Source organism: Channa argus, chromosome 4 (genome assembly GCF_033026475.1).
Source record: "Channa argus isolate prfri chromosome 4, Channa argus male v1.0, whole genome shotgun sequence".
In the NCBI taxonomy this organism is placed as follows: Eukaryota; Metazoa; Chordata; class Actinopteri; order Anabantiformes; family Channidae; genus Channa; species Channa argus.
In genome coordinates, this window is record NC_090200.1 from 29,605,286 (window position 1) to 29,630,657 (window position 25,372).

Here is a 25,372-nt window from a genome sequence, read left to right on the forward strand (position 1 = left end):
TTGAATTGACACATTTAGTGTCATGGCTACAGGTTAGTGTGGCATACTGTGGACCTACTGGAAATGTTCTGTAGTACGCACTGTGCTAAACTCACTCTACTCAATGACGATAACTCTGCATCCATGTTTCTGTCAATGGTTTCATGCTGTAGCATTAATGTGCACACCAATAAAAGAATAAAGCCAGTGAATAAGAAGAGAACAAGACAGGATATAAACAATGCAGAATATAAGGTAATTAACAGGTTGTAATGTCTGTAGTATTTGTTTGTTACCCAAAGGACAAAGGTATCAGAAATCCTCCATAATCAGGTCTGTATGGTAGACTGGCCCAATCAAAGCCTTTAAAATCCTTGCTGCCTGCTTATAGTTTGTCAAACAAGGTTCAAAAAGCTGAGATCAAGAGGAATAGGATTCTCAATCTGATAAAATGTTACCTGGTAAAAAAGTCCCAACAGAAAGGTAAGATGGTAGTAAAAGCATGCTACAGGGGAGTTTCTCATTGGCAGGGGGAGGTAGACTAGTCAGAGTTAAAGAAAGCAAAACAGACTAATGACCTTTTTTCTCCGTTAAGGAGTCTCTAGTAAACATCAGAATTCATGTTTCCCTCCATTATGTCAGGAGTCTTTGGCCCTGATGCAGCATAGTTTCCCATCATCCCACTACTGCTATTTTGTCTTTGTATTTTTTGTGACTTTCTGGATGACTCTTTTATGCTCTTGGACTAATTTTGGAAGGATGATAACTTCTAGGAAGGTTCACAATTTTCCAAGTCGTCCCCAATTACAGGTTTTTTCCAATTTCAAATACATTAATTCAACTTTATTTATACAGCACCAATTTACAACAAAGTCATCTCAAGGCACTTTACATAATCCACAACATTATGCAGTTAAAGAATATTTCAGAATTCAGATTGTGGATGTTTAACTGTGTCATGATCTGGCCCTTATATTCACTTCCTGACCTGGACTTTTATTTTGTACCCGTTTTCTCCGCTTCCTGTCCCCAGTTCATTTCTCCAGCTTCACCAGTCATCAATGTTAACGATTGCTTTCACCCGTTCCCCTACTTTTTTAAACCCAGCTCTCCCCTTGTCCCCTGTCAGTTCATTGTCTTATTTCGGCCTTTGTTATCCGTGTAACACCCTGTCTCTGTTTACCCATCTCCTGGTTTTTGGACTCCTGACTCCTTTTCATATGGGTTTCGGTAATCTGTGTCATGGTCTGAGGTTTGATTTGATTGTCGCTCTATGTCGTAGTACTTTTCTGCGTGTGAACTTTTTGCTTGTGGGTTTGATTTGTTTTCTAGTGTGGGTTGGTTTGGTTAATGTGTTACATTCATGTTTAGTTTTTTAGCATTTGTTATTTCCCCATATCACTGTTTTAGTTGTTAAGTCAATAATTCCCCCAATAATTCCCTGGTTAGTTTGTCATTTCAGCCCTTGTGTGAGTTTAGGTTAGTTGTTTTGTCTTGTCTTTGGTTATATTCAGAAATAAAGCTTTCATACCATACTCACCCTCTCTCCTTGTTTCACTTGGGTCCGCCCTAAAAACCAATCCTTACAGAATGATCTGACTATAAATGGACCCAGAAACACGTGGGAGGGGTTCAGCATGAAACCTGCCGAGGTAGTTGAGTTTTGGCTTCAATATAGAGAGCAGATTGATAACCCGAGTTATTTTTTGGGGATCCCTGATCATTTGTTTACAGAGCGGCAAGTTGACCCCTATTTCTTCAAAGGCCTCAGACGTAGGAAAACAGTCAAACCTCAAACCAAATCACTCCTCTCAGTTACACCTCAGTCAGTTCCCCGGCTCAAGATCCTTAAGGCCACACCATCATCCACACTGGTCCTAGTTTCTGACCCAGCACCTAAGCCTATCTCAGACATGCACTCTGTCACTGTTCCTGACCCAGTTTTTGAGTCTGCTTTCAACTTACCTGTTCCTGAACCTGTCTCTGGGTCGGCTGATGCTACTTTTGTTCCTGTGTCAGTTCCTAAATCAACCACGGTCCCGCCTGTCCCCAAGCCACCCCTGAGCCTGCCTTTGGTCCTGGGTTGAGTGACACTATTCTCCCGCTCCAAATTTTTATTCATTTAAGATGAACAGAGTCATAAATGCATTAGTGGGATGAATAATGGCAAATGCAACCAAAAACACGAGATATCTGTCCACCATAATATTATACGTGATGTTTCCAACATAAAGTAGACTTTACAATACTTTTTTGTAAACACACACACACACCTGCTTTAAATGGTGCAACAGGCTTTTACAAAAATCCCTCCAAAAGATGACTAATGGGGGCCCAAATCCAGTGAAGATAATTAAAACTTCAGCCCTCCATTTTAGTCTAATTAAAATTATGTCTTTCAGTGAAGTTGTAGCCTTTTTAACACAAATAATGACTGTTGCCTGCCATTATTTCCACTGAATGTCAAGTTTTTTTTCGTGCTTCAACAACCTTCCGGAAAAGGCCAGCCATAGTAAATGAAGGGACAAATCTGTTTCATGTATATATATAAATCTGTTTCATATATGTATTTATATATATATAGCAGTAAATCAGAGAAATATATATATATATTATATATATATAATATATAAATATATATATATATATATATATATATATATATATATATATATATATATATATATATATATATATATATATATATAACGCCATGGAGGATAGAGCGACTGAATGGTGCATTTAAGGACAGCAATTGACAAATCATTCTGCCGTCAAAGGAATGTTTGAAAATGTGTCAAATGTCTGGTTTTCATTGTTCACATAAAGGGGCCTGGCTGTATACAGGCAGTAATATTTGGCCATAACATACCACGCAATATTTTTTTCTAGAGAAGCATTACAGAATTTCAAGATTAATTTTACATTGTAGGCCTCTCTTGGCCTGAATGAACATAAGAAATGATTAGAGCAAGTGTTCATGCTGTATGGGTACCTAACTTTTTGTTTTAAGACAGGCGTAAAAAACTGGGGGCATACGCTTTTAAGATAACACTATTTTGCAACTTTATTAATGATTCCCCAAGTAACAATAAAAACATATGAACCATACAATATGTATCAAGAAATGTTCAAAATTATTTGCAAAAAAACCCAAAAACGTTTAGGTTAATTCAAACATTATTTTCTTTATGCGTGGTGACTTAAACAGCAATTCAGTGGCTAAAGCATGATTCTACTATTAATACAGAAATGTTTCTGTATCAGTGATGAGCACTTATGCAGATATTCAAATGTGTCTTTTTAACTTTTCTTCCTCCCTTAGTTGAATTAAAATTTACTGCCATGAATTTTGTTGAATTTTTTGTGCTGGGACATTAGGAATTGACCATTGTGAGGCTGTTTTGTGTGTTGCTTTAAGATACTTCAATCAGAAAGCTCCTTTCTTAAATCCACGCTGACATCTCCCAGATAATGGATGGCCTCACATTCCTCATTCAGTCCACACTCTCTCCTCTTTATATCGTTCTTGTCCTCCTTCACACTCTCATACCACTGTCCCCCTCCAGGCCAGTAATGAGAGGATGTGCAATGAATGTTTGATGAGTAAGAATTTTAATTTTTCAGCACAGCTTGAGTAATAGTTGTGTAATCACAAGACAGCACTTTGAAATATTGATCTGAAGGTCTGTAACAAAGTGATAGCAGGAAATGGAAAAAGAAATGTGTGTATATTGTTCCATCACAATATACATTCGGCTTGAAGTGGTCCTCATTTCATTGTTTGTGAAAAAAGCATTAAATTATTACCTATATGTCAATTTGTGAAATTTCCAGTATAAATTCTGTGACAGCTTAAGGTATCTATTTGTGAAAGGTTCAGACTTTCTGGGAATCTGGTGTCCGTTGATATAAAGGTAGTTTTGAAGATTTTGCTGCTATTTTTGGCTTTTCGCTTGTTTGATCTTTGGTAATTCAAACACTTTATATAAGTATATGGTTATGGCTAATACCAAAAAATGCTCTGGTCTCCTGCATAGATAGATGGATTAATGAACTGTCCTACAAAGCACAGGCCCAGGGGTCCAAAACTAAACTAACTAAACTAAACTAAAAAACACAAAAACTAAATACTGCAACAAAGGGTCTCTCACAGCAAGTGCATATTACTCCAATTTGGGGGGGGGGGCTTTACACATCTGTGCCCATTGTCTCACTCTTTTTGACAAACAGGCATCTGTTAAAATTGCACCTCTTTGGTATCAGGCACCAAAATGGCGCTTGCTGTCTCTCTCAATAGCACCAAAATTGCGGCAAGCATAGTCCAGTATAATGCTCATCCTAAAAACCTCTAAAAGGCTTTGGGGGCAGTGGTCCAGAATAGACCATAGAAAATAGGATTATAGCATCAACAGTGAGCAATGACCTTGAGTTTGTTAAATCTTTAAACAATTTCTGACCAGCTCTAGCATTTATAATGGTTTTTCATTGTATATTGCCAGTTCAACTCAACTCGACTCTATTTGCGCTTTTTGCAGCTAGTACCAAATGTAAGTAGACTTGAGTCGAAATGAGTTGGCACCATGTGGTGGAAAAGCACTATTAGTGCTAGAAAGACTGAACACAAGAAGATACTGAACAAGTCTCTAACACTAACCAAGAATTAGGCCTGATTTAAAAAAAACCTTTACCATAATGATGGTTATGTTAATATGGTAAATGGTCTGCACCTATATAGTGCTTTTCTACCTTTACTGGTACCCGAGTGCTTTACACTGTTTTTAATTCACCCATTTGCACTCACAATCACACTTACACACTCATGGCAGATGGGGGAACACCAATGGGGGAGCTGCTATGCAGCTGGACTTAAACTTACTAGGAGAATCTAAGCCAACCCTGGGATTGGTGCCTTTTTGCACCATATTCACTCTATGCTGTGTACTGTATAGAGTAAGTACAGTAGTGCTGAACATTATCACCTAAAAAGCATCGCCAGGTTTGCCACCATGAAACTTCAGAATACAACTAGGAAAAGTTTTGTGGATTGATGAAACTAAGATTGAACAATTCAGAAACTGTTCATTTACTGTTTCTAGCACATGACCGGTTACAAAAACAACAAAAGCAGTTGTGTCACACTGAATTTGAACTCTGGTCTTCATAACCTATTTATCTGACAAATGGTTAAGGCTCTAATTACTATATGACAGTCTTACATTCACTACAGCTGCTAGATGTCACCACACAGTAGTATCTTCATGGTTTTGGGCTGCCAATACAAACTACTTAATATTTCGTATTTCACAGGATTACAGGCTCTATGTAACAGACAGGAATAGGAGAAACATAAGGACCAATCTTTAGTTAAAGTTCAATATAATTTTAACCTGCGTGTTTGATGAAGAAAATAGTGTATTCCACTGAGAGAAAGTGTTGATGGTAAGTGATCCTGACAAAAGAAAGTGTAAAAAGAACCAGTTTAAGACTAGCTTTAATTCTAGAGTTGATATTCATGGTTTTTCTCAAAGTGAGAAAGTCAGTTCCTGTTGTCATGCACAGCATAAATAAATAATCCTCAGATCATCTGAATTCTTGTCCTTAGTATCCTTATTTTTTCACCTTGCACTTTGATTTGGGAGATTCATTTGGTTTAATGACTACTTTAATTGTTTTCAGCTCAGAACTGGAACATCCTTAGCATTTAGCTTTTGGACTATTGATGATTTACATGGCAATATTCAGCCACTTTTACAAGGCATTTTATCTAGATGCAGTTGTGGCTGTTAGCTGTAGGTTATAATGCTGTTATTTGGTCCTTTGGTACAGTTTTCCATTTTGTTAAGTGATGGTGTCAGTAACTGAATAAATGAGAGAGAAGTTTTTGGCAGTTTAATCTCAAAGATCAATGGCTTTCAGCTTGTCGGACCCCTGAAGGGACAACAGCAGAACAGCGGAACAGCGGAACGTGTTCTGCATGTTGATTTGGCATGAGTTTTTGTGCAGGATGCCCTTCCGGCTCTCACCCTCCCATTTTATCTGGGCTCTGGGCCGGCACCAGTGGTGGCTTGGAGGGGCCACACCCGGTGGGGTGAAATTTGAACCCACGGCCTTCTGCATCCTAACCCACTGAGCTGCTACCGAGTCTCCAGGCGCCTGTTTTTAGCACTTCAACATTCATCAGGTCTGTATAAAATGAGAAAAAACACAAAACTGAACTGCATTAGAAGATGGTCTCCAAAAACTTGATTGATTTCAATTATTCTTAATTATTAATATTAATTAATTATTATGTATTTTATTGTTATGGGATTTTTGTTTTGTTTAAGTATTAGAGTTATATGTTAAGAGTATATGTTTTATCACACTAATTCCCAAGAGATAAAAATCTTCAAAACCCATATCATTTACCATTAATGCTACCTTTGCTGGCTATGTGCATTCATTTGTACTATATTTGTGATTAAATACATTTAACAATTTAATTTAACAATTTGTAAATCATTTGACTGCTTTATTCATATTTGATTTGTTTTTGGAAACTTGTATTTGCATTATTTTCTCTGGATTTATCAAAAGAGACACAGTTTAACATAAAAGAAACTCAATTCCAGCTCAGGGATGCAATTTTAATGCCACACTCAAATTCGCCAGTTCTTTATATTTGGTTTTGTTGGCTGTAGGAAACCGAGACAACAAGAGAAAGTGAGAGTGGGGTGAGTGACAGGTAATAAGCCACATAGGTTTGTTATGAGTCAACCTGCCTTCCCAATGGTTTCCACGGTAGAGCCAAGCAAAGCAGGGTAATCTGCTTCCCTTCTCTGTGTTCACTGAACAGTACACACTGCTGAGGGAGTCAGACGCACACACACACAGACACTCTGCACTTCACATTTTGCTTGCCATGACAATATTCTGCCATTTTACCCCAGAGTAACACAGTGGGCATGTCATCCTGCATGTGACAAAGGTTAAGCAAGAATTCTGTTTCTTTTGATAGATAACTATAAAAACCATCTACTATTTTGATTGAAAAGTTTTGCTAATGATGCATTACAATTACATAATATGACTTGACAAAATTTGAATATACCAAAATGACAGTTAATTAAATTACATTGTTAGTTATACAGTATACTTGATGTAACAGTTATAAAACTATGTTTTCTACCCAACCAACTAAAGAATAAAACAATGATGGCAAAATAAATTCCTGCTCCCACAAGCACCTGCTGTAACACAGAGCTTCTTGCTTTTACTTGTGCAAATATCTGGCTGTCTGAAGGCCTGTTGTGTGCATTACTGTTAATTTAATTCACTCTAGGAACAGATCTGTCCAGCCAGTGCTGTTTGCCTCATGCCAACCCCCACTGCATCAGTCTATGTGCTGTCACAGAAAATCTCAAACCACTCATTTTTTCAGGGCTTTATATTTAAAATTGAGCACATACAGTATTTTCATACCATGGAACATGTTAAATGGAAAGTGGCTGTCTCAACTCACAAATCAAATAAGCCCAACAAGGATGTCCGACTTTATATATAATCATGGTTGTTAGAAAACTGTATTTCAAATAAATATATAATACATATAAATCATTTTTAGAAGGCTTTTTTGTATGTAGGTAACACAAGCAATGGTGGAGTTGCATTAAAAGAGGCTGTATCTTTATACTTTTACCTGGGGACATCAAATTGATTGACATAAATTAAGTTTAACACATCTACCATTCCATTTAGAATGATAACCGTTAACTGCCAACACAGCAGATCATTTTTAAGAGTGATCAAACATATCATCATGGCTGATCAGGTTTCCCATTTGAAATGTCTGTTAAAAGTGTTTGGTGGGTTTTCTTCTTATGGTGCATGTCTGCATCTATGAAGTGTGGATGAAAACTGGGATATTGGTGCTACAGAATTTGTCAAATGATTTATTGTTTCCCAATAAAAAACTTTATCATTTATTTTAAACAGTTTTTATGAAAAAGTAACTTATTAGCTAAAAGTAGGGACACATCTTTCAGATGACTGGCTGCTTTGTCCATCACACTTTTTTTGGCCTGAACCTCCAAGTGGCTGAGTTTAAATTCATATTGATAATACTTATCTATACAGGGTCAATGCTAATTATAACCCTTTCATGTCTTTTCCTTAAAATAAAGGACAAATATGCAATGCTGTACAGAATAGTAAAATGTTCTGTCAGGAATCACATTCTGGACTCTGTGTAGCCTCACCTTTTGGGCATCTCTGCCTCATTCCATTCACTCTTAAACCCAGCTCTCCATCCGTTCCTATACCTGCATTCCCCCTCTCTGTCTTGCCATCTCGGCCTTACCCTCTCTCTCCCCGCCTCACTCTCTCTTTATGTTTTGATTTTTGGTTTTGGTTTTTACCTCCCTGTATCTTGCTTTTCCCATCCTCCTTTTGGGAGTGATTTTTCTGTTTTTCCACTACATTCAAGTTATAAAAACCTTCTTACCACCACACCTCTTCTCACCGTCCCTTTACTTGGGTTCCTTCATACACAAAACCTGACAGTTCGCAGACAATCCATTTCGATAAAATTCACAATATCTGATCTTGTCGTACAGCATCCAGTTTTTGACTATGATGTGGTTGTTTTTAGACTCTCACACCACTTAGTTAAGTTTAGAGAAAGGCTAGTATAGATTAATAGTGAAATCTTATCAGTGACTTCAGGCACTACATAGTTATTAAACTTTTCGGGCTGTCAACGTCAATGACAAATATAGAATTATAGATAGATAGATTCTTTTTATGTTACCCCGGTGGTGTTATGATGACCACTTGTAGAAATTATTTAGCATTAGCATTTTATTTGCATTAGCATTTTATTTGTAATTTAACAATGCAAATGACAATGTAAAGTTACATTTGTGCTGATCAAGGGCCAGTTATTATTAAAATATCCCTGATTCATTGCAATTAAAAATTGTATTCCATGGGCGACCCTATAAACTTTATATAAATCGTAATCTTTCCCTAATCTTAACTAAACCACAGACTCTGGAGTTGAAGCCAAATATCTAGTCTAATGATAATTGGTTGTACACTCACCACTCCCACCATCTCTTTGTGACTCACTTTCCATCATTAAATGTACTTTATATTTTATTCAAAAAATATGTTACACCACATACAGTTATTTTGTTCTCTGTGTTTCACCTGTTCCCTTGTCTTTTTAAACCCCGTCTTTCTCCTCAGTTGGTTGCAAGTTTGTCTCCTCTTTTCTCTTGTAACTTTTACTGTACTTTTACTCTTTTGTAACACTGTCATGTTTAAGATTGTGTTTATGTTGTTAGTTTACACTGTTTGTTGTACTTGTTCCTCCATATGGAGTGATTTTTAGTTGTGTTTTACCTATTATATTTAATAAATACATCTTTGCATTGAACCTTTGCTTGCTGTGTCCTTACTTGGGTCCTAAAACCAAAAAACTAATTTTTTTCACAGTACAAACTGACCAAACAAGGACCCAGAGACGTGCAAGTGTTTTTTTTTTTCTTCTTTTCCCTATGGCTGCCACAGAGGCATATAAGTCCTTCTTGGGGTACAGACCCGAGGCTCGTAACCGTACTCGGGTCTTAACCTGTTATGAAGGTACCCGTCTGGCAACCTGTCCACCGAGTGTTTGCCCCAGACGTAGAAGGTCCAGGTCCCAAACCAATTCTTTGGCCCAGGTCGACGTTGTAACTTCGGTTCTGCTTCCAGAGCGGGTCGACACCAACAGTGGTCTGGAGGGGTGTGCCCAGGCCAATGCCGTTTGTCCAGTTCCTGTCGCGGTGCGGAGGTCGACGGCCGCTCATCCAGTTCTAGTTCCTGTCACGGTGATGAGGTTGGTGGTCGCTCGTCCAGTTCCAGTTCTTGTTTGTCCAGCTCCTGTCCCGGCATCGAGGTCAGCTACCAATCGCCTGGTTCATGGTCCGGCAGGCATTCAGGTAGATCTCCAGCTAGGCTTCCAGTCCGTTCCCCAGAGGGGTTCAGCCGCTGCCCGCTGACCCAGTCTACAGTCCGTTCCCTGGAGGGGTTCAGCCGCCGCCGCCGCCCGACAGTCCGCCTTCTGGTCCGCTCCCTGGAGGTGTTCAGGCATCGCTGCCAGCCTTCTGCCTTGGCTCAGAATGCACGTTTTGCTCATGGGCTCTTGCACCTGGAATCCCCGCGGGACTTCAGCCCTGGACTTAACCAGCCCTGTTTCACCTTCACTCTTATGTTTAATAAATACACCTTTGCTTTGAACCTTCACTTGCCGTCTCCTCACTTGGGTCCTCAAACCAAAAGACTCGTTTTTTGTTTGTCAAATATCATCAGTTTGAATTGATGTTTGATTGATCAGTTTGAAAATACTGTCAATTTTAAGCTTTCAAATTCAGTAATTTCAACATGTCTTTAGCAATAGCTTGTTTCAGGGAAAATTAATGAACAATATATGAAACCGTCCATACACTAATGTTACTAGAGAGATCATGTGTCAGCTTCCTAAGTAGAAACCAACTCCAAATAAAAATTGAGAGCCCCAATCTGGAGTTTAAAAACAAACAGGAAATTAATATGCACAAATAATAACTAAATTACAAATGTAAAGTTAGCCCTCTAGATTGTTAAATGACATATATGCAAAAAGGCCGCTCCCACGGCCCATAAATCATGGAACAAAACTGTGTAATTTGTTGCTGCCTTTCATTTACACAAGTTATTAGCCAGAGGCCTCTATCAAAAGGACAGAATCCCAGTGGGATTTCTATAAGGCTGATGTATGTGCCAAAAAGCCAGCAAGAACAAAAAGTGATTTTATATTCCCTCTCTCTGAACTCTGCTAATGTTCTTATAAGCCAGTCATGAGGAAAGATAACTCTTTATTCAAATTGTTATGAGCCAGTTCCTTTTCCCATAGGCTTTTCCTACTGAGAGCATTAACTACTGAGCACTCTGTCTAGGGACATATTGTATGTGTGAGTATGTATGTTTGTGATGAATAAAGCAGCTGCATTGCCATAGTGCAACAAAGCAACGTTTAACTCTACATTAGAGAAGGAAAGCTAAGAGTATACGTAATTATGTATAGTCCCATTGAAGTGGTAATGAACGGTGAGCATAAAGAGTCTACTTTAATGGTACATGTTTGGAACAAATGCCTTCATTCATCTACTGTGACTCATATAGAGGAGCACTTGTCTTTCTATTTATTGTTCTTTCTTATTTGATATTGATGTCACTTCCTTAAAGGAGGTGCACCGCACAGTGGGTTTCTGCATGGTTCCTTTCATGCAAAGTAATTAATAATTGCTGTGTTGAGATTGTGATTGTTGATAGTTAAACAACTATTAGGTGATCTGGAGTAATTGGTCACTAAGGACCATTTGCAAATTACCTTACTGCCAAAAATGTGTTATATTCTATGATAATTGTCATTTTAGTCATCACTAGACTCCAGACTAATGTCTTTGCATTGTCATATGTCCAATTAAAGGTTGATTTGCTTTTTTATGGTTCTGTTTTATGTACTAACAACTTTCAATTGTTTTTTTAATAAAATGTAGGTCAAAAGTAGAAAAAACCCCAAAAGGCCAGTGAATGCTTCAAAAAACTTAATAATATAAGTACAAATACAATTTGTCCTTTGAGTAACTTAAAATATATTTTTAATTACATTTTAATGTAGCAAAAAAGGATGAAATCAGATTTGATATTGGCAGATACCAAGTATCGAATGACTTTGATCTAATTAAAAGGTATCCACCTAGTAACCACAGTCACACAGTAAGTGTGTATAAAACAAAGTCATTCAGCTGAATATGGCATGTCTCCCCATTACAAAAAACTCACAAAAGTATACAGATACAACTTGTTGTCTGCATTTTGCAAGTTGTCAAGCTTGCAGAACACATTTGTGTTTAGACAGATTTGCCACTTAAATGAGCAGAGGAACAGTATCTGCAGGTCAACTGCTTTTAAAAATGACAAAGTAAAACCAGGTGTATATTTTGAATTGTTAAAAGCCTCCCATTACAAAAGAGAAAGAGTAATGTGTTCATAGAGAAATATTTCTATATTTATATACTATTCATATACAGCTTACCGGTGACTTAAAGTGTGCAATTGAAATGATATTGTAAACCCCAGTAATCAGAATCTACAGTAAAAATTAATTTCAACAGAAGACTAACAAAAACACTTCAACAGAATCCTTAATATCTGCAAATATCTTAGATGCCGGGTACAGAAATCCGAAACTGTTCCCAGAGATGCAGATTGAGTCAGTGTTGGTGAGTGTTTATGCGTGAAAAAGTAAAGCAGGCCCTGAGGAGGCTGTTTGGTTTTTAATAAAACACCAGAACAGATGGTAGTATGATCTGGGACATGGAGAGTCAGAAATAATGTAGTAAAGAAAGAGGAGAGAAGTACATGAGAGAAAGTCACAGGAGCATTTCCATTCTCTCCTTTACTTTCAGAGCCGACAAAACTGAATAATTTAAAAAACTGTCCCTTTTAATGGTGGAATTGCCAGTTGAAGACTACCGCTGCTACTACTGGAGAGCTAAATTATCACAAACAGACCTGTAAGCAATTTTTAGAAATACAATAATGCTCCCACTCACTCTCCAGTTGTGCTGGGCATACAGTACATCCAGTATCAGTAAAAATTATTCAACCCCTATTGAAAATCGTGTGCAAAACTTTATGTTACACATGGTTAAACCAAAGTCAACGCAATATGCAACTTGTAATGACTTCTGCAGTATCTTAATTATTTAATCCTTTCATGACAAGCACCTTCAGTACCAGCTTCTGGCAGTGTTCCTGAGGAGTCCATCTTTCCTGGCCAATGGACTACAGTCCAGTAATGTTCTTAGGTGTGTGTTCTGCAACTGACTTCAAATCCAAATATATATTTCTATTAAGTTAAAGTTGGTTGACCTTGATGGCCAATCTGGAATTTTCCAGGACTTCTTCTATAACTAACCCTTGGTTGACTTTGATGTATCCTTGAGACCATTGTCCTGTTGTAAGGTTCAGTTACACCTTAGTTTCAGCTTCCTCACTGACAGCATGACATTTTCTTCTAAGATGTTTTGATACTTAAATAATTCCATCTTGCCCTCAACATCTTGAAGCAACTGTTTTTGTGATTTTGGGTGAGTAGTAGTATTATTAAAATGAATGAGGGGGCCAAAACTTTAGAATCACTTTTTCTTAGAATGCACTGGAGGGCATCTTCTTATAAAGAGAGGACAAAAACTGGCATTAACAAAAACAAGGGTTGAAAAACTAAACATGAACAGGGTAAGAAATATGGGAAACTGAATACAAGCAAGGCTTAGTGATCTACAGAAACCCAAGAAGATCAAGGTTGGGGAACTAGGAGCTAGACGTAAGCAGGACTCAATGACCTATAGAAGCTAGAGAAGAAACTAAAACTAGACTCAGTCCAAAATCAACTTAAAACAAATAAGAAACAAACTTAAAGTCCATGCATAACAGGGTAAAAAGCTGAATGCTGATACAACTGGAGAACTGGGTAGAAAGAGTGTTGACAGCTTTTATGTAGATGTATGGTTAAAAAAAAATTATTGTTTTTCTTCAGATTTCTACTGGCATTAGAAAATATTAGCAGAAAACACAAGCTACCTATGCTCAAGGATCTCATTTCTTATTGTCCCCACCTGCATTCTCTGAAGCTGTGTACAGTCAAAATTATCTTTGTCTCTTCTTTGCATCAAGTGACTTTCCTGGTGTATGTTTGTTGTTATAATATTGTGTGTTAATGTTTGCATTCTTACCTGACCTCAATATGCATATGAGTTTGCCTGTGTCAATAACAGCTTCAACAGCAAATTTCAAATTATGTTCTCTGATGCTCCTTTTCATATGCTAAAGAAGCTGTTTAATCACTCTCCTGTCTTCTGACCTGGGGTTAATTACAAGTACTTCTTCTTTTCCTTTTGGCTGCTCCCTTTCAGGGGTCGCCACAGCGAATCATGTGCCTCCATCTAACCCTGTCCTCTGCATCCTCTTCTCTCACACCCACTAACTTCATTTCCTCTCTCACTACATCTATAAATCTCCTCTTTGGTCTTCCTTTAGACCTCCTGCCTGGCAGCTCCAACCTCAGCATCCTTCTACCAATATATTTGCAGTTTCTCCTCTGAACATGTCCAAACCACCTCAATCTGGCTTCTCCAACTTTATCTCCGAAACATCTAACATGAGCTGTCCCTCTGATGTATTCATTCCAGATCCTGTCCATCCTCGCCACTCCCAAAGAGAACCTCAACATCTTAAGCTCTGCTACTTTAAGCTCTGCCTCCTGTCTTTTCTTCAGTGCCACTGTCTCTAAGCCGAATAACATTGCTGGTTTCACCACCGTCTTGAACACCTTTCCTTTAATTCTTGCCGATACTCTTTTATCACACAAAACACCCCGTTCCACACTCTCCGTTGCTCTGAACCGTTGACCCTAAGTACTTTAAGTCCTGTACCTTCTTCACCTCTGCTCCCGTAACCTTACCATTCAACCTGGATCCCTTTCATTGACACAAGTGTATTCTGGCTTGCTGCGGCTAACCTTCATTCCTCTGATTTCCAGAGCAGACCTTCGTCTCTCTAGATTTTCTTCCACCTGCTCCCTGCTCTCACTACAAATTACAATGTCATCCGCAAACATCATAGTCCATGGAGATTCCTGTCTAACCTCGTCTGTCAGACTGTCCATCACCAAAGCAAACAAGAAGGGGCTTAGAGCTGATCCTTCATGCAGACCCACCTCCACCTTGAACTCCTCTGTCACACCTACAGCACACCTCTCCACAGTCTTACAGCTCTTATACATGTCCTGCACCACTCTAACATACTTCTCTGCCACTCCAGACGTCCTCATACAATACCAAAGCTCCTCTCTCCGCAAACTGTTATATGCTTTCTCTAAATCTACGAAAACTCCCTATGACCCTGTCTGTACTTCTCCATCAGCATCTTCCAAGCAAATACTGCATCTGTTGTGCTCTTTCTAGGCATGAAACCATATTGCTGCTCACAAATGCTCACCTCTGCCCTTAGCCGAGCTTCCACTACTCTTTCCCACATCTTCACTGTGTAGCTCATCAGCTTTATTTATCTGTAGTTGCCACAGCTCTGCACATCTCCCTTGTTGTCAAAAATGCGCAATAGTACACTTCTCCTCCATTCCTCTGGAATCTTCTCACTCTCCAAGATCTTATTAAACAAACTAGTCAGAAACTCTACTGCCACCTCTCCTAGACACTTCCATACCTCCACAGGTATGTTATCAGAACCAACTGCTTTCCACTCTTCATTCTCTTCAACGTTCTCCTCACTTCACTCTTACTAATCTTTGCTACTTCCTGCTCCACACCAGTCACCTCTTCTACTCTTCGTTCCCTTTCATTTTCCTCGTTCATCAACTCTTCAAAGTTCTCCTTCCATCTTCCCATCACACTCCTGGCACCTGTCAATACATTTCCATCCTTATCTTTAATCACCCTAACCTGCTACACATCCTTCCCATATCCATCTCTTTGTCTGGCCAACCTGTACAAATCCACCTCTCACTCTTTATTGTTCAACGTAGCATACAAGTCCTCATGTGTTCCTTGTTTGGCCTTTGCCTCCTCTACCTTAACCTTACACTGCATCTCCCTATGCTCCTGTCTACTCTCTTCAGTCCTCTCAGTGTCCCACTTATTCTTAGCTAACCTCTTTCCCTGTACCTGTGTTTCCCTTACCAATACTTTACAGTCACTGGTCTCTTTCAGATTACAACGTCTACACAAGATGTAGTCCAACTGAATGCTTCTACCTCCGCTCTTATATGTCACCCTATGTTCCTGCCTCTTCTGGAAGAAAGTGTTCACTACAGCTATTTCCATCCGCTTTGCAAAGTCTACCACCATCTGTCCTTCTTCGTTCCTGTCCTGAAGACCAAACCTGCCCATCACATTCTCATCACCTCTGTTCCCTTCACTTAAATGCCCATTGAAATCTGCACCAATCACCCCTCTCTCACCTCTAGGGATTTTCTGCATCACTTATTCTAACTCACTCCAGAATTTCTCCTTCTCTTCTAACTGAAATCATACATGTGGGGCATAACCTTCAATTTCCAGCTTCAGACTCATCAACCTGTTTGATACTCTTTTCACCTCTAGAACATTCCTCATAAACTCCTCTTTCAGGATAACTCCTACTCCATTTCTCTTCCTATTTGACCCATGGTAGAACAACTTGAAACCTGCTCCTAAGCTTCTAGCCTTGCTACCTTTCCACCTGGTCTCCTGGACACACAGTATATCCACCTTCCTTCTCTGCATCATGTCAATCAACTCTCTAGACTTCCTTGTCATAGTCCCAACATTCAAGGTCCCTACTGTCAGTCCTACATTCTTAGCTTTCCTCTTCTCTCTCTGCCTACGAACACACCTTCCTCCTCTTCTTCTTCTTCTTTGACCAACAGTAGTCCAATTTCCACCGGTACCCTGTTGGTCAACAGCACCGGTGGCGGTCGTTGTTAACCTGGCCCCCGACCGATCCGGTATGTAAGTCATTGTCACGATTCGCATTTTTAATTTGGCATGTGTTTTATGTCGGATGCCCTTCCTGACACAACCCTCTACATTTATCCAGACTTGGGACTGGCACAAGAAGACACTGGCTTGTCCCCCCTTGCGTTTGCATTTGTTAATTACAAGTACAGATCACTAAATACTTTTAGTGATTTCATCATTTTTGTGTTCTTTTCCTCTAACTGTTTTTTATGGTAGAACTCCTCAGTTCCACTACTGTCTGATGTTTCTTCCATTGGTCTTTCACAATCTATCTTGACTTTGGCAACATACTTAGTTAGTTTCTTTTGCCTTTGAGCAGTAGCCATAGGATAGGAAATAGCACCCACATTTTAAATGTTCAAAGCCCTAGTAATAATTGCAAGAAACATCTGCATCTCTGAAAGAAATTACCTAAATATGTAACCGAACCTGTAATGTTTGATAAAAATGTGAACAAAGAACAGAGCTTATTTAATACTATCAGGGCATTAGCAGCAGGCAAAACATCCCTAAATGTTATATTGTGAATTCCCTTACTCTTTGCAGCTTCCCCTTTTCCTGCACCTTCATTTAACTCTCACCTTTAATGTCCCTTCTCTTTCTACCACTTTGTTGTAAGTATTCTACTTTAGATCTGGTATTTGAGCTTGCCAAGCCATCACTGAGAGTTTTCCAGCGGATATGTCCTTCTCCAGATAGGAGAATGCTTGGGGTGATTTTCTTCCTGTAAAACAGTTATCATTCGTTGCCCAGATGGATTGACATGCATCGTCAATATGGAGTGGTTTTCATGCTGATTGAGGAATTCTTTCACATGATGCAGAACAGCCACCCATGCCAAAGCATCCACAGGTCATCACGTTTCCAATTCCATAGTTCACTGATAGTATTAGGCAGGCATGTATCACATTTTGTTTTCTCTCTTTTGTTATTCAGTCACGTGCAGTTAGGCATCTGCTTTTCAAGGAGGACTCCCGTAAGTACTTGTCTTGGGTAGATGTGCCTTCTATCCTGATTGGATCCAGTTGCAGCATGTGTCAGGATACTATATTGTACACCTTTTAAAGAAACTTTACATTTTTTTTTTGCACATCTCAAAGGAAAGCTGTTTATTCGTGTTCTTATATATTTACTCACTTCTTCGGCAATGAGTGCAACTAAAACCAAGCCTCATCTCCAAATCCTACATCACATCTCAACAAAAGCCCTTAAATAAATGCATGATATATTGTGATGCGTTCTTAAATTCAAATGATACACCGTGTTCTTGCTCATTTACATTTAAAAGTTTGAGTCTAAGTGAGGATGTATCAGTGGAGCTTTATGCATTTCCACTTCAGCTCTAAGAGACAGATATTATCATGTCAATACAGCTTCAAGTAGACCAAAAGATGGAAAAAGAGACAGGAACTGGTGTACAGACAGATAAGACATCTTTCAGTCCTCTGGACAGTAAAAGACTATTGGCTCTGAAAAGGAGATTACAGTGGTATAAGGATGATATTATTCCTTCTAAGGAGAAAACAGAGATGTAATTTTCCCCTCAAGCAGAACATAGTGTATGAAGTGCAGGATTTATGGAGGCTTAATGGAATCATCAGTTTTTGGTCAGCTCCATCTTCTTTAAAAAGCATCCATTTTCAGTGGCTGAGACTCCATATCAACACACTTCATCTCTGTGGGTGCCCCAAGTCAAATGTCTACATTTTGCGTGTGTGTGTGTTTGGGACATGCACACTCACTCTACAGGCAGCAAAGTGGGTTGGCTGTAAGGCAGCACTAAATGAACAGATGGATGTAATCAACAGATGGTTGATGGTGTGTGTGCCCTAAGGTCATAGGGTCTGTGTGTGTGTGTGTGTGTGTGTGTGTGTGTGTGTGTGTGTGTGTGTGTGTGTGTGTGTGTGTGTGTGTGTTTGTGCAGCTTTCACCAGACATCATGTGAAAAGCTAACCTAGTATAAAAAGTATATACTGAAGCATGAGGTCACATGTTTTTATTTGTATGAAACTAAACATTGGCTTTAATATCAAATGACGGGTTTGATACAAAGGTTTTGAAATTTCTGCTTTTATTTCCAGTTAATATAGAACATAGCCCATTCTGTGTCAGACCACTTACATTTTGTGCAATACTATTGAACGGATAAATGTAAAATATAAAATGAATATAATTCAACATGTTGCTGTGTGTGCTTTAATTGTAATAACTGCATAAAGCCGGTGACTCACTGACATCACTAAACTGTTGGTTTCTTCTTTTAAATACCTTTTTCAGGCTTTAACTGTAGCTTCTTTACGTGTTTGCTTTGGGATTTCTGGTGATTAGTGATTGAATAGTGATTGATTAGTGAGTTTAAAACCGTTCCCATTTCACTGAAGTTCTTTGTTAAGTTGACAATGCAAAATTGGCACAGTTTGACACTTTCAATACTTAAGTTTTAGCTCAGCAATAGGTATTTGATTACTATTACTGAGGTCTTTGCTACTTTTATTAAACAAAAACAGCCTTGGTATACAGCTATGGTCAGCAAAGTTAGTCTGGTCACTTGTTTGGTTTTGATTGGACACAGTTGTTACTAAACTGGAAACACAATCAAGTCCACGTCATGTGGCTTTGTGTGCATTGTATGTGCTGGTGGGAATGTAAGGAATGTTAGATCTTGTCAAATACATTAACATTTGTGGTACAGTACCGTAACTCATGGGCCATTGCAGAATCATTTATTAAAGTCAACTACACATTTCCATTTTCAAATAGTTAATTAAATGGTAAATGGTCTGCACTTATATATCACTTTTGTACCTATTGGCACTCAAAGCGCTTTACACTGCTTCTTATTCACCAATTTGCACAGACAATCACACAACGATGGGGAAACTGCTATGCAACTGGACAAAACTCACTGGGAGCAACTACGTTGGGGTTCAGTGTCTTGCTCAAGGACACTTTGACGTGTGACTGGAGGAGCCAAGTATTAAACCAACAATTGTAGGATTGGTTGACGACCACTCTACCTTCCTGCGCCATAGTCGCCAAAATTAGCCAAGGTGTAGAACATAAGGCATGTGCCTATATAAGGTGCCCCTGTAAGTCTGTAAAAACTATTTCTATTAGAGGTCCTGCAACTGAAAAGAACCTCCTCATCCCATTCAGGAAAATATAGTACATTTGCACAGATGAAATTCCGCCAGTTTGAGCAGGAAATCCATTCAACCTGAAACTGAGAAGCTGTCTGCTTCCTTTCAGACAAAACTTGATTCATCAGCACTAGATGTTTTTCCATTCTTATCTTCCCTGCCTCTGCTAATATGAGTCATCACAGAGGATTTAGGATGGCAAACATGAGTGTGCTGTGTTCAGTTTACTTTCAACATCTCTAGGTTTAAAAGCTGCAAACACACCCCTCTAGCTGCCAGCTAAAGCAGTGCCGTGTGGGAGACTGCATGCTACTTTAATCCTTTACTCCTCGACTGGAGCTGCTACATTCACTCAGCTGTGGATGTACTGTCTAAATTCCCTGGATAAACTGGATTTCATTGGTGTAAGGACGGTTGTGGAAGCTTCCTCTACCAGTTTTTGGGTTGTTCATATTGCATATCCTGCAATTGTTACTGGAACTTTTAAAGATGGGGACTTTTCAGTTTGTGTCTAACAACTTTGTTTTATGAAGGGATTTAACAGGGAGTTCCAAACTTTTCATCAAATAGATGTGTCTGCCTGTTGTGCTATTTTTATTTATACTATTAATTGTTATACTGTGTTGTATTGTAGTCTGATATCATATATTGTTATCATTATCTGTTGCTTTTACTTTTAGGGGTCTGTAAATATGCTAATTCATTATTATTACAAACATGTTGAAAATGGGAAATTTGATAAGATTGAAATTTGTTTTTGAGAAAAATATGCTTGTAAAATGTCAGTGCCATCTTTTAAAAAAAGTTGGGACAAGCGCAAAAAAGACTGAAAGGTTTGTATAATGCAAAAAAAAAACCCTGGTAGAACAATCTACATCTAATGAGGTCACTACGCAAAGGGTCAGTATCATGATTGGGTATAAAAGGGCTTACCAGAGAGTTTGAATCTTTTAGAAATGAGGATAGGGCAAGGTCAAAGACTATGTCAAAGACATTCACGTTACATCCTCCTTGCTTTTTTCTCCTTGCTTTGTCCGACACAGAACCCCATGTTTTACCTGGTAATCCTGCTTCAACAGACATCAATAAACCCATTACACACCAATGTTGACTCCTTGAAAAGACTGCTGATGTTGACATGTAGAATGCTTTTCTCTTTTTCTTTTCTTTTAATTTGAAAGTAAAAGTCAATTTAGGTTCATCACACTGCATATGAATGCAGGAATGTCACGAAGCTCCTGGCACAGCTGACATTTTCAGACTTTCCTTCCATGAACAAAGGCACTGACCACCACAGCTCAACACAGGAAACACTTTCAAGTCACACAGCACAAGTCAAATAAAACATACGGCATCTCCTTAGGATAAATATATTGGCTTCTTACCTTTCATGCCAAACTTGGAGCGCCTCCCATACTTGTTGATTAGAAGGAAGAGAACCACAAGCATCACACAGGCAAACCCTGCCAGGCCTACTGCAATGGAGACCTAGAATCAGAGGAATCATCACAGTTACACAGATTCTATACTTATAAAACCAGACGTATGTGACAAACACGTTGAAAGAAAAAATGTTAAAAATGTTTATAGTTAGTTATAGTAATGCTGCTATAGGGTTAGACTGCTGCCCATACCCCAAAGCACTGAGCTCCTTTCCTCTGCTTGTACCTCTCTCCTCTTCTCTCACCCTACATGTTATGTCTACTGTAGTTGTCTTTCTCCTTCTCTTTCTCCCTCTCTCTGTCCCTTTCTGCAGGTGTCCCTGGCTGTGGAGATGTGTGTTTTCCAGTGTGCAGCTACTGGTCCTACCAACCTGCCCGATGTTTTGTTGTGGCTTTTTGTTGCTCTTTTCTTTTCTCACTCCACTTTCCACTCACCCAAACCAGTCAAGGCACATGGCCGCCCACCCTGAGCCTAGTTGTGCCGGAGGCTTCTTCCTTTAAAGGGAGTTTTTCCTCTTCACTGTTGCTTCGGGCTTGCGCAAGGGAAGAATTGTTGGGTTTACTCTAGACCTCTTTATAGTCTTGACTGTATTCTGTAGAGTGCCTTGAGATGACTTTGATGTTTATTGGTGCTATATAAATAAAGTTGAATTGAATTGAATTAATTTTTGAAAAGCAAAAAACTTGACATTACTATTATTCTGGAACCCTGTGGTTCAGACTACGATCAGTTTTAAAAATAATGTGTTGTAAATATTTGAGGTCCCAATTAAAAGATGGTTTCAGAGAACCTCTCACTTTTCCTCTGGTACCTCCATCAAAAATATGTTTCCTATTGCACTCAAGATATTTCTAAATCTAACAACCAATCTTAAAATGGAACACTAACTTTAAACATGACACCCTCAAGTCAAGTTGTCAATTTGAATATCAGATATTTATAAATGTATAACATTGTATAACAGTTGTACATAAGAAGGGCCACATAGATTCATGCTCCTGATCCCCTTTCATTTCTTAAATTCATAACGTTCATTTACTGCAGCATTACCTAACAAACATTCATGGATTCACCACTGGTGAAAAGTCTTAGTTAATAATAGTTAGCTCTATCCACCATATTCTTATTGTTGTTTTTTCTAAGGCCATCATCTTGTATCCAACTACATGTTTATTTGTTCAACACACAGACACACACTGGAATGTAAAGATGTGTAAATTCAGGCAATTATGTTCAACACAGAAATATGTGAAATGTGAAAGAAAAACTAGCGCACAGAGACTAAGTCAGCATGCTGCTTCACACCCTATGCCTCAACAGTTATCTTTTCCCAGTCAATTACAGGAAAAAGATTAACTCAATTGCATTTATAAGCAACTCTCAGGCTCACCCACCACCAGGGGATTTTAACAGATAGACACAAACGGCTGAGAGTGACTGGAGGAGAAACACATGCTGGATTAAAGTAGCTCCCTCTGGAACCTTCTGGAATTCTTTTCCCTCTTTCCTTTTTAACTATCTTGCTCTGAAATATAATCTGACGCTTGTAAATGTCTCTCCATGTTACACACTACAACTAGTAACTATATTTAGCTATAAAGTTCTAGATAAATAGATTAATGTGATCTCACCATGACAAGGTCTGTACCAGGGGTCAGTGTTGTAGTCAAGACCACCTTAACTGATACCAAATCAGCACCAAGACCTTAGTGTATGGAGACCAGGACAAAACCAAGATTTTAAAGACTTAAGATCAATAATAAGATTCAGTACAGACACCAAGGCAGAATAAGACCAAATCAAGACACCAACACCAGACCAACGTTTCTAAGTGTAACTTAAAAATTAAAGGGCATTGCAGTGGTGAAGTTTATGTATATGGAAATGTACCTAATGATCTGAAGTCAACTTAACCATCTGTACCACCTAAAAAACTTAATTTTTGTAGATAGTGAAAAGATTTCTGGATGTCTCTTGTCTTTCTTTGAATCTTTCTATGTTTATTCAAAGCTCAAGTTCTCGATTTTGTTTTTCTTCAAATTTTTTTTTCAAACCAACAACAAGCCTTGTGTAAATGTGTGCAATTTGCTAACTACATAGCCAAATCTACAACATAATACAAAGGATACTAAATATTCAACATATAAAGTGCAAAAAAGCTGCAAACTCTCAACATACAGTGTATTGAAGGTTGTGAAAGTCCAAAACTAAAACACAAGTAATCCATAGTTATATAAATTTTAATGCTCAGGAACATCACCAGGCTAATCTCTTACAGATTTAAGTATCAGCTTCAAAACATGTCCGACCATCCACACTTAGGTTATAATAGATTATAAAGAATTTGTCATTATCTGTTTTTATCAGCACCATAATCATGGGCCAGTAAGTACCTTCCTAACTTACTGACTTACTACATACAATAATATACAATATCAACATGCCCACATTTACACAAAAATTACACATTGATGCTTTTGACTTTGAAAACGATCATTTCAAAGTTTACCCAACCATCCACATTGGCCCCCGCTCTACACAGACATCAGTTCCTTCTGTCATTTGTACTATTGTACAACTAGGGGTGACTGTGGTGCAGGATGGTCAATCACACAGTTGTTGGTTCAATTCCTGGCTCCTCAGATCACATGCCAAAGTGTCTTTGAGCAAGACACTGAACCCCAACTTACTTGCTCCCAGTAGCAGCTCCCCCATCGTAGTGTGAGTTTGTTTGTGATTGAGAGTGCTTAAGTGAATAAGACACAGTGTAAAGGGCTACAATGCTTAGGTAGAAAACTGCTATATGAGTGCAGACCATTTCCTATGACCACAAGATGTTGACCAATTACCACATTTATTATGATAACCACATACTGGTTTACTTGTAGTTTAACAGGTGCCCCACAACTGCAGGCAAGATACCAACCTTGATATCTCCCAAATCTGCTGAAACTAGTAATGCATCATATCAGTCCAAACTGTAGGGGTATGAAGGTTTTGGTCTGAGAGTAGCTTCTCAATCTGAGAGATGCCCCATTGTCACTGAGAGGTTGTGACAAAACAATATCAACATCAAGCCAAGTAAAACTGTAACCTGTAACCATACATGCTGAGCAAGTGGAGAATCACCCATGTCCCACCATGTATGGGTGTTTTCATGTGGACAGAAGTAAATGCAGAAACATTGTGAGCCTCTTAGAATGTTTCAGAACATACTCCACTAAATGTTGATGTAGCTGGGATTGGCTGGAGAGACCTTCTACAGGAACTTTCATTCACTCACCCCAAAAGTGTCTTCCTCAGGTTTGTGAGTCTCTGCAGTTGGGGTTTCTGGTAGAAAAACACAGGGAGATATAGCCTGACTTAGAAAGTGATAACACCAACTGGGCAGAGATGGTCTGAATATATCATCAACAATAAACCACAACTACTCACAATTACTTTGTGGTTCTCCCCAACTACTCACAAGTAGTTGTCATTAGTTGCTATTTACTAAGGACAGAGTGTCTTTTATTTAAGTACAATAAATCCCATAATTTGAAATATCATAAAGAACCATTTGTTGAGACTACAGCATTCAGCATTGGCTGACAGCCAGTATTAGTTAAGCGCTAGTTGAGATGAGTTATTTAATGTGTAGTTGACTTTAAATTGATGATTTAATGAAATTCTAAACATACTTTTTATAATCAGTATAATGTACAAGCGAAAGTAAACCACTGGCTAAATTTTCTTTTTCAGAATGTTTAGTTATCATAAACTGTGGCCACTTTATACGGTTAATTTCACCTATTCATCTATTATCTTACAAATAATACTGGTGACTTTTTGACCTTTGAGTTTGTCAGAATTGTATTTATTAAAGTATTAATTTATTATTAAGGTTAAGTGTTATTTGTAGAATCTATGGCTCAGCTGTTGTACCTAATTGCATTCAGGTGTACCCATTAACATGGCCACTATAAGTTAAATTAGTGAATTATTATGAGTGATTAATAAGGATTAAAAATTTAAACGGTAAGTATTAGCACTAATTGTAATGTATTTAAATACTGTTACTCAAAGCTTATGCTCTGACAGCCCCTACATTGAGATACATTATTAAACACAATTATATGTATTTATTTACTTTACGATTACTTTTAAAAGGTTACACATGTGTATTTATGTACACTTTGTTTCCTTTCCCAATTTAGTTTTATCCCCAAAATATCATTGTCCTTT

The 25,372-nt window shown here is 38.4% G+C and overlaps 1 protein-coding gene across 7 annotated transcripts in view; it reads right to left on the reverse strand.

The window, feature by feature from the left end:
• The window catches only part of ntrk3a (neurotrophic tyrosine kinase, receptor, type 3a), a 215,954-nt gene that overhangs the window by 78,303 nt on the left and 112,279 nt on the right, over positions 1 to 25,372 (reverse strand). For all 7 annotated transcript variants that reach the window (XM_067502388.1, XM_067502387.1, XM_067502385.1 and 4 more), the window contains 2 exons: positions 24,432 to 24,478; positions 21,091 to 21,193 (listed from right to left, as the gene is read on the reverse strand). In XM_067502388.1, coding sequence (XP_067358489.1) covers positions 21,091 to 21,193; positions 24,432 to 24,478 — 150 coding nt within the window. The remainder of the gene's footprint in view (positions 1 to 21,090; positions 21,194 to 24,431; positions 24,479 to 25,372) is intronic.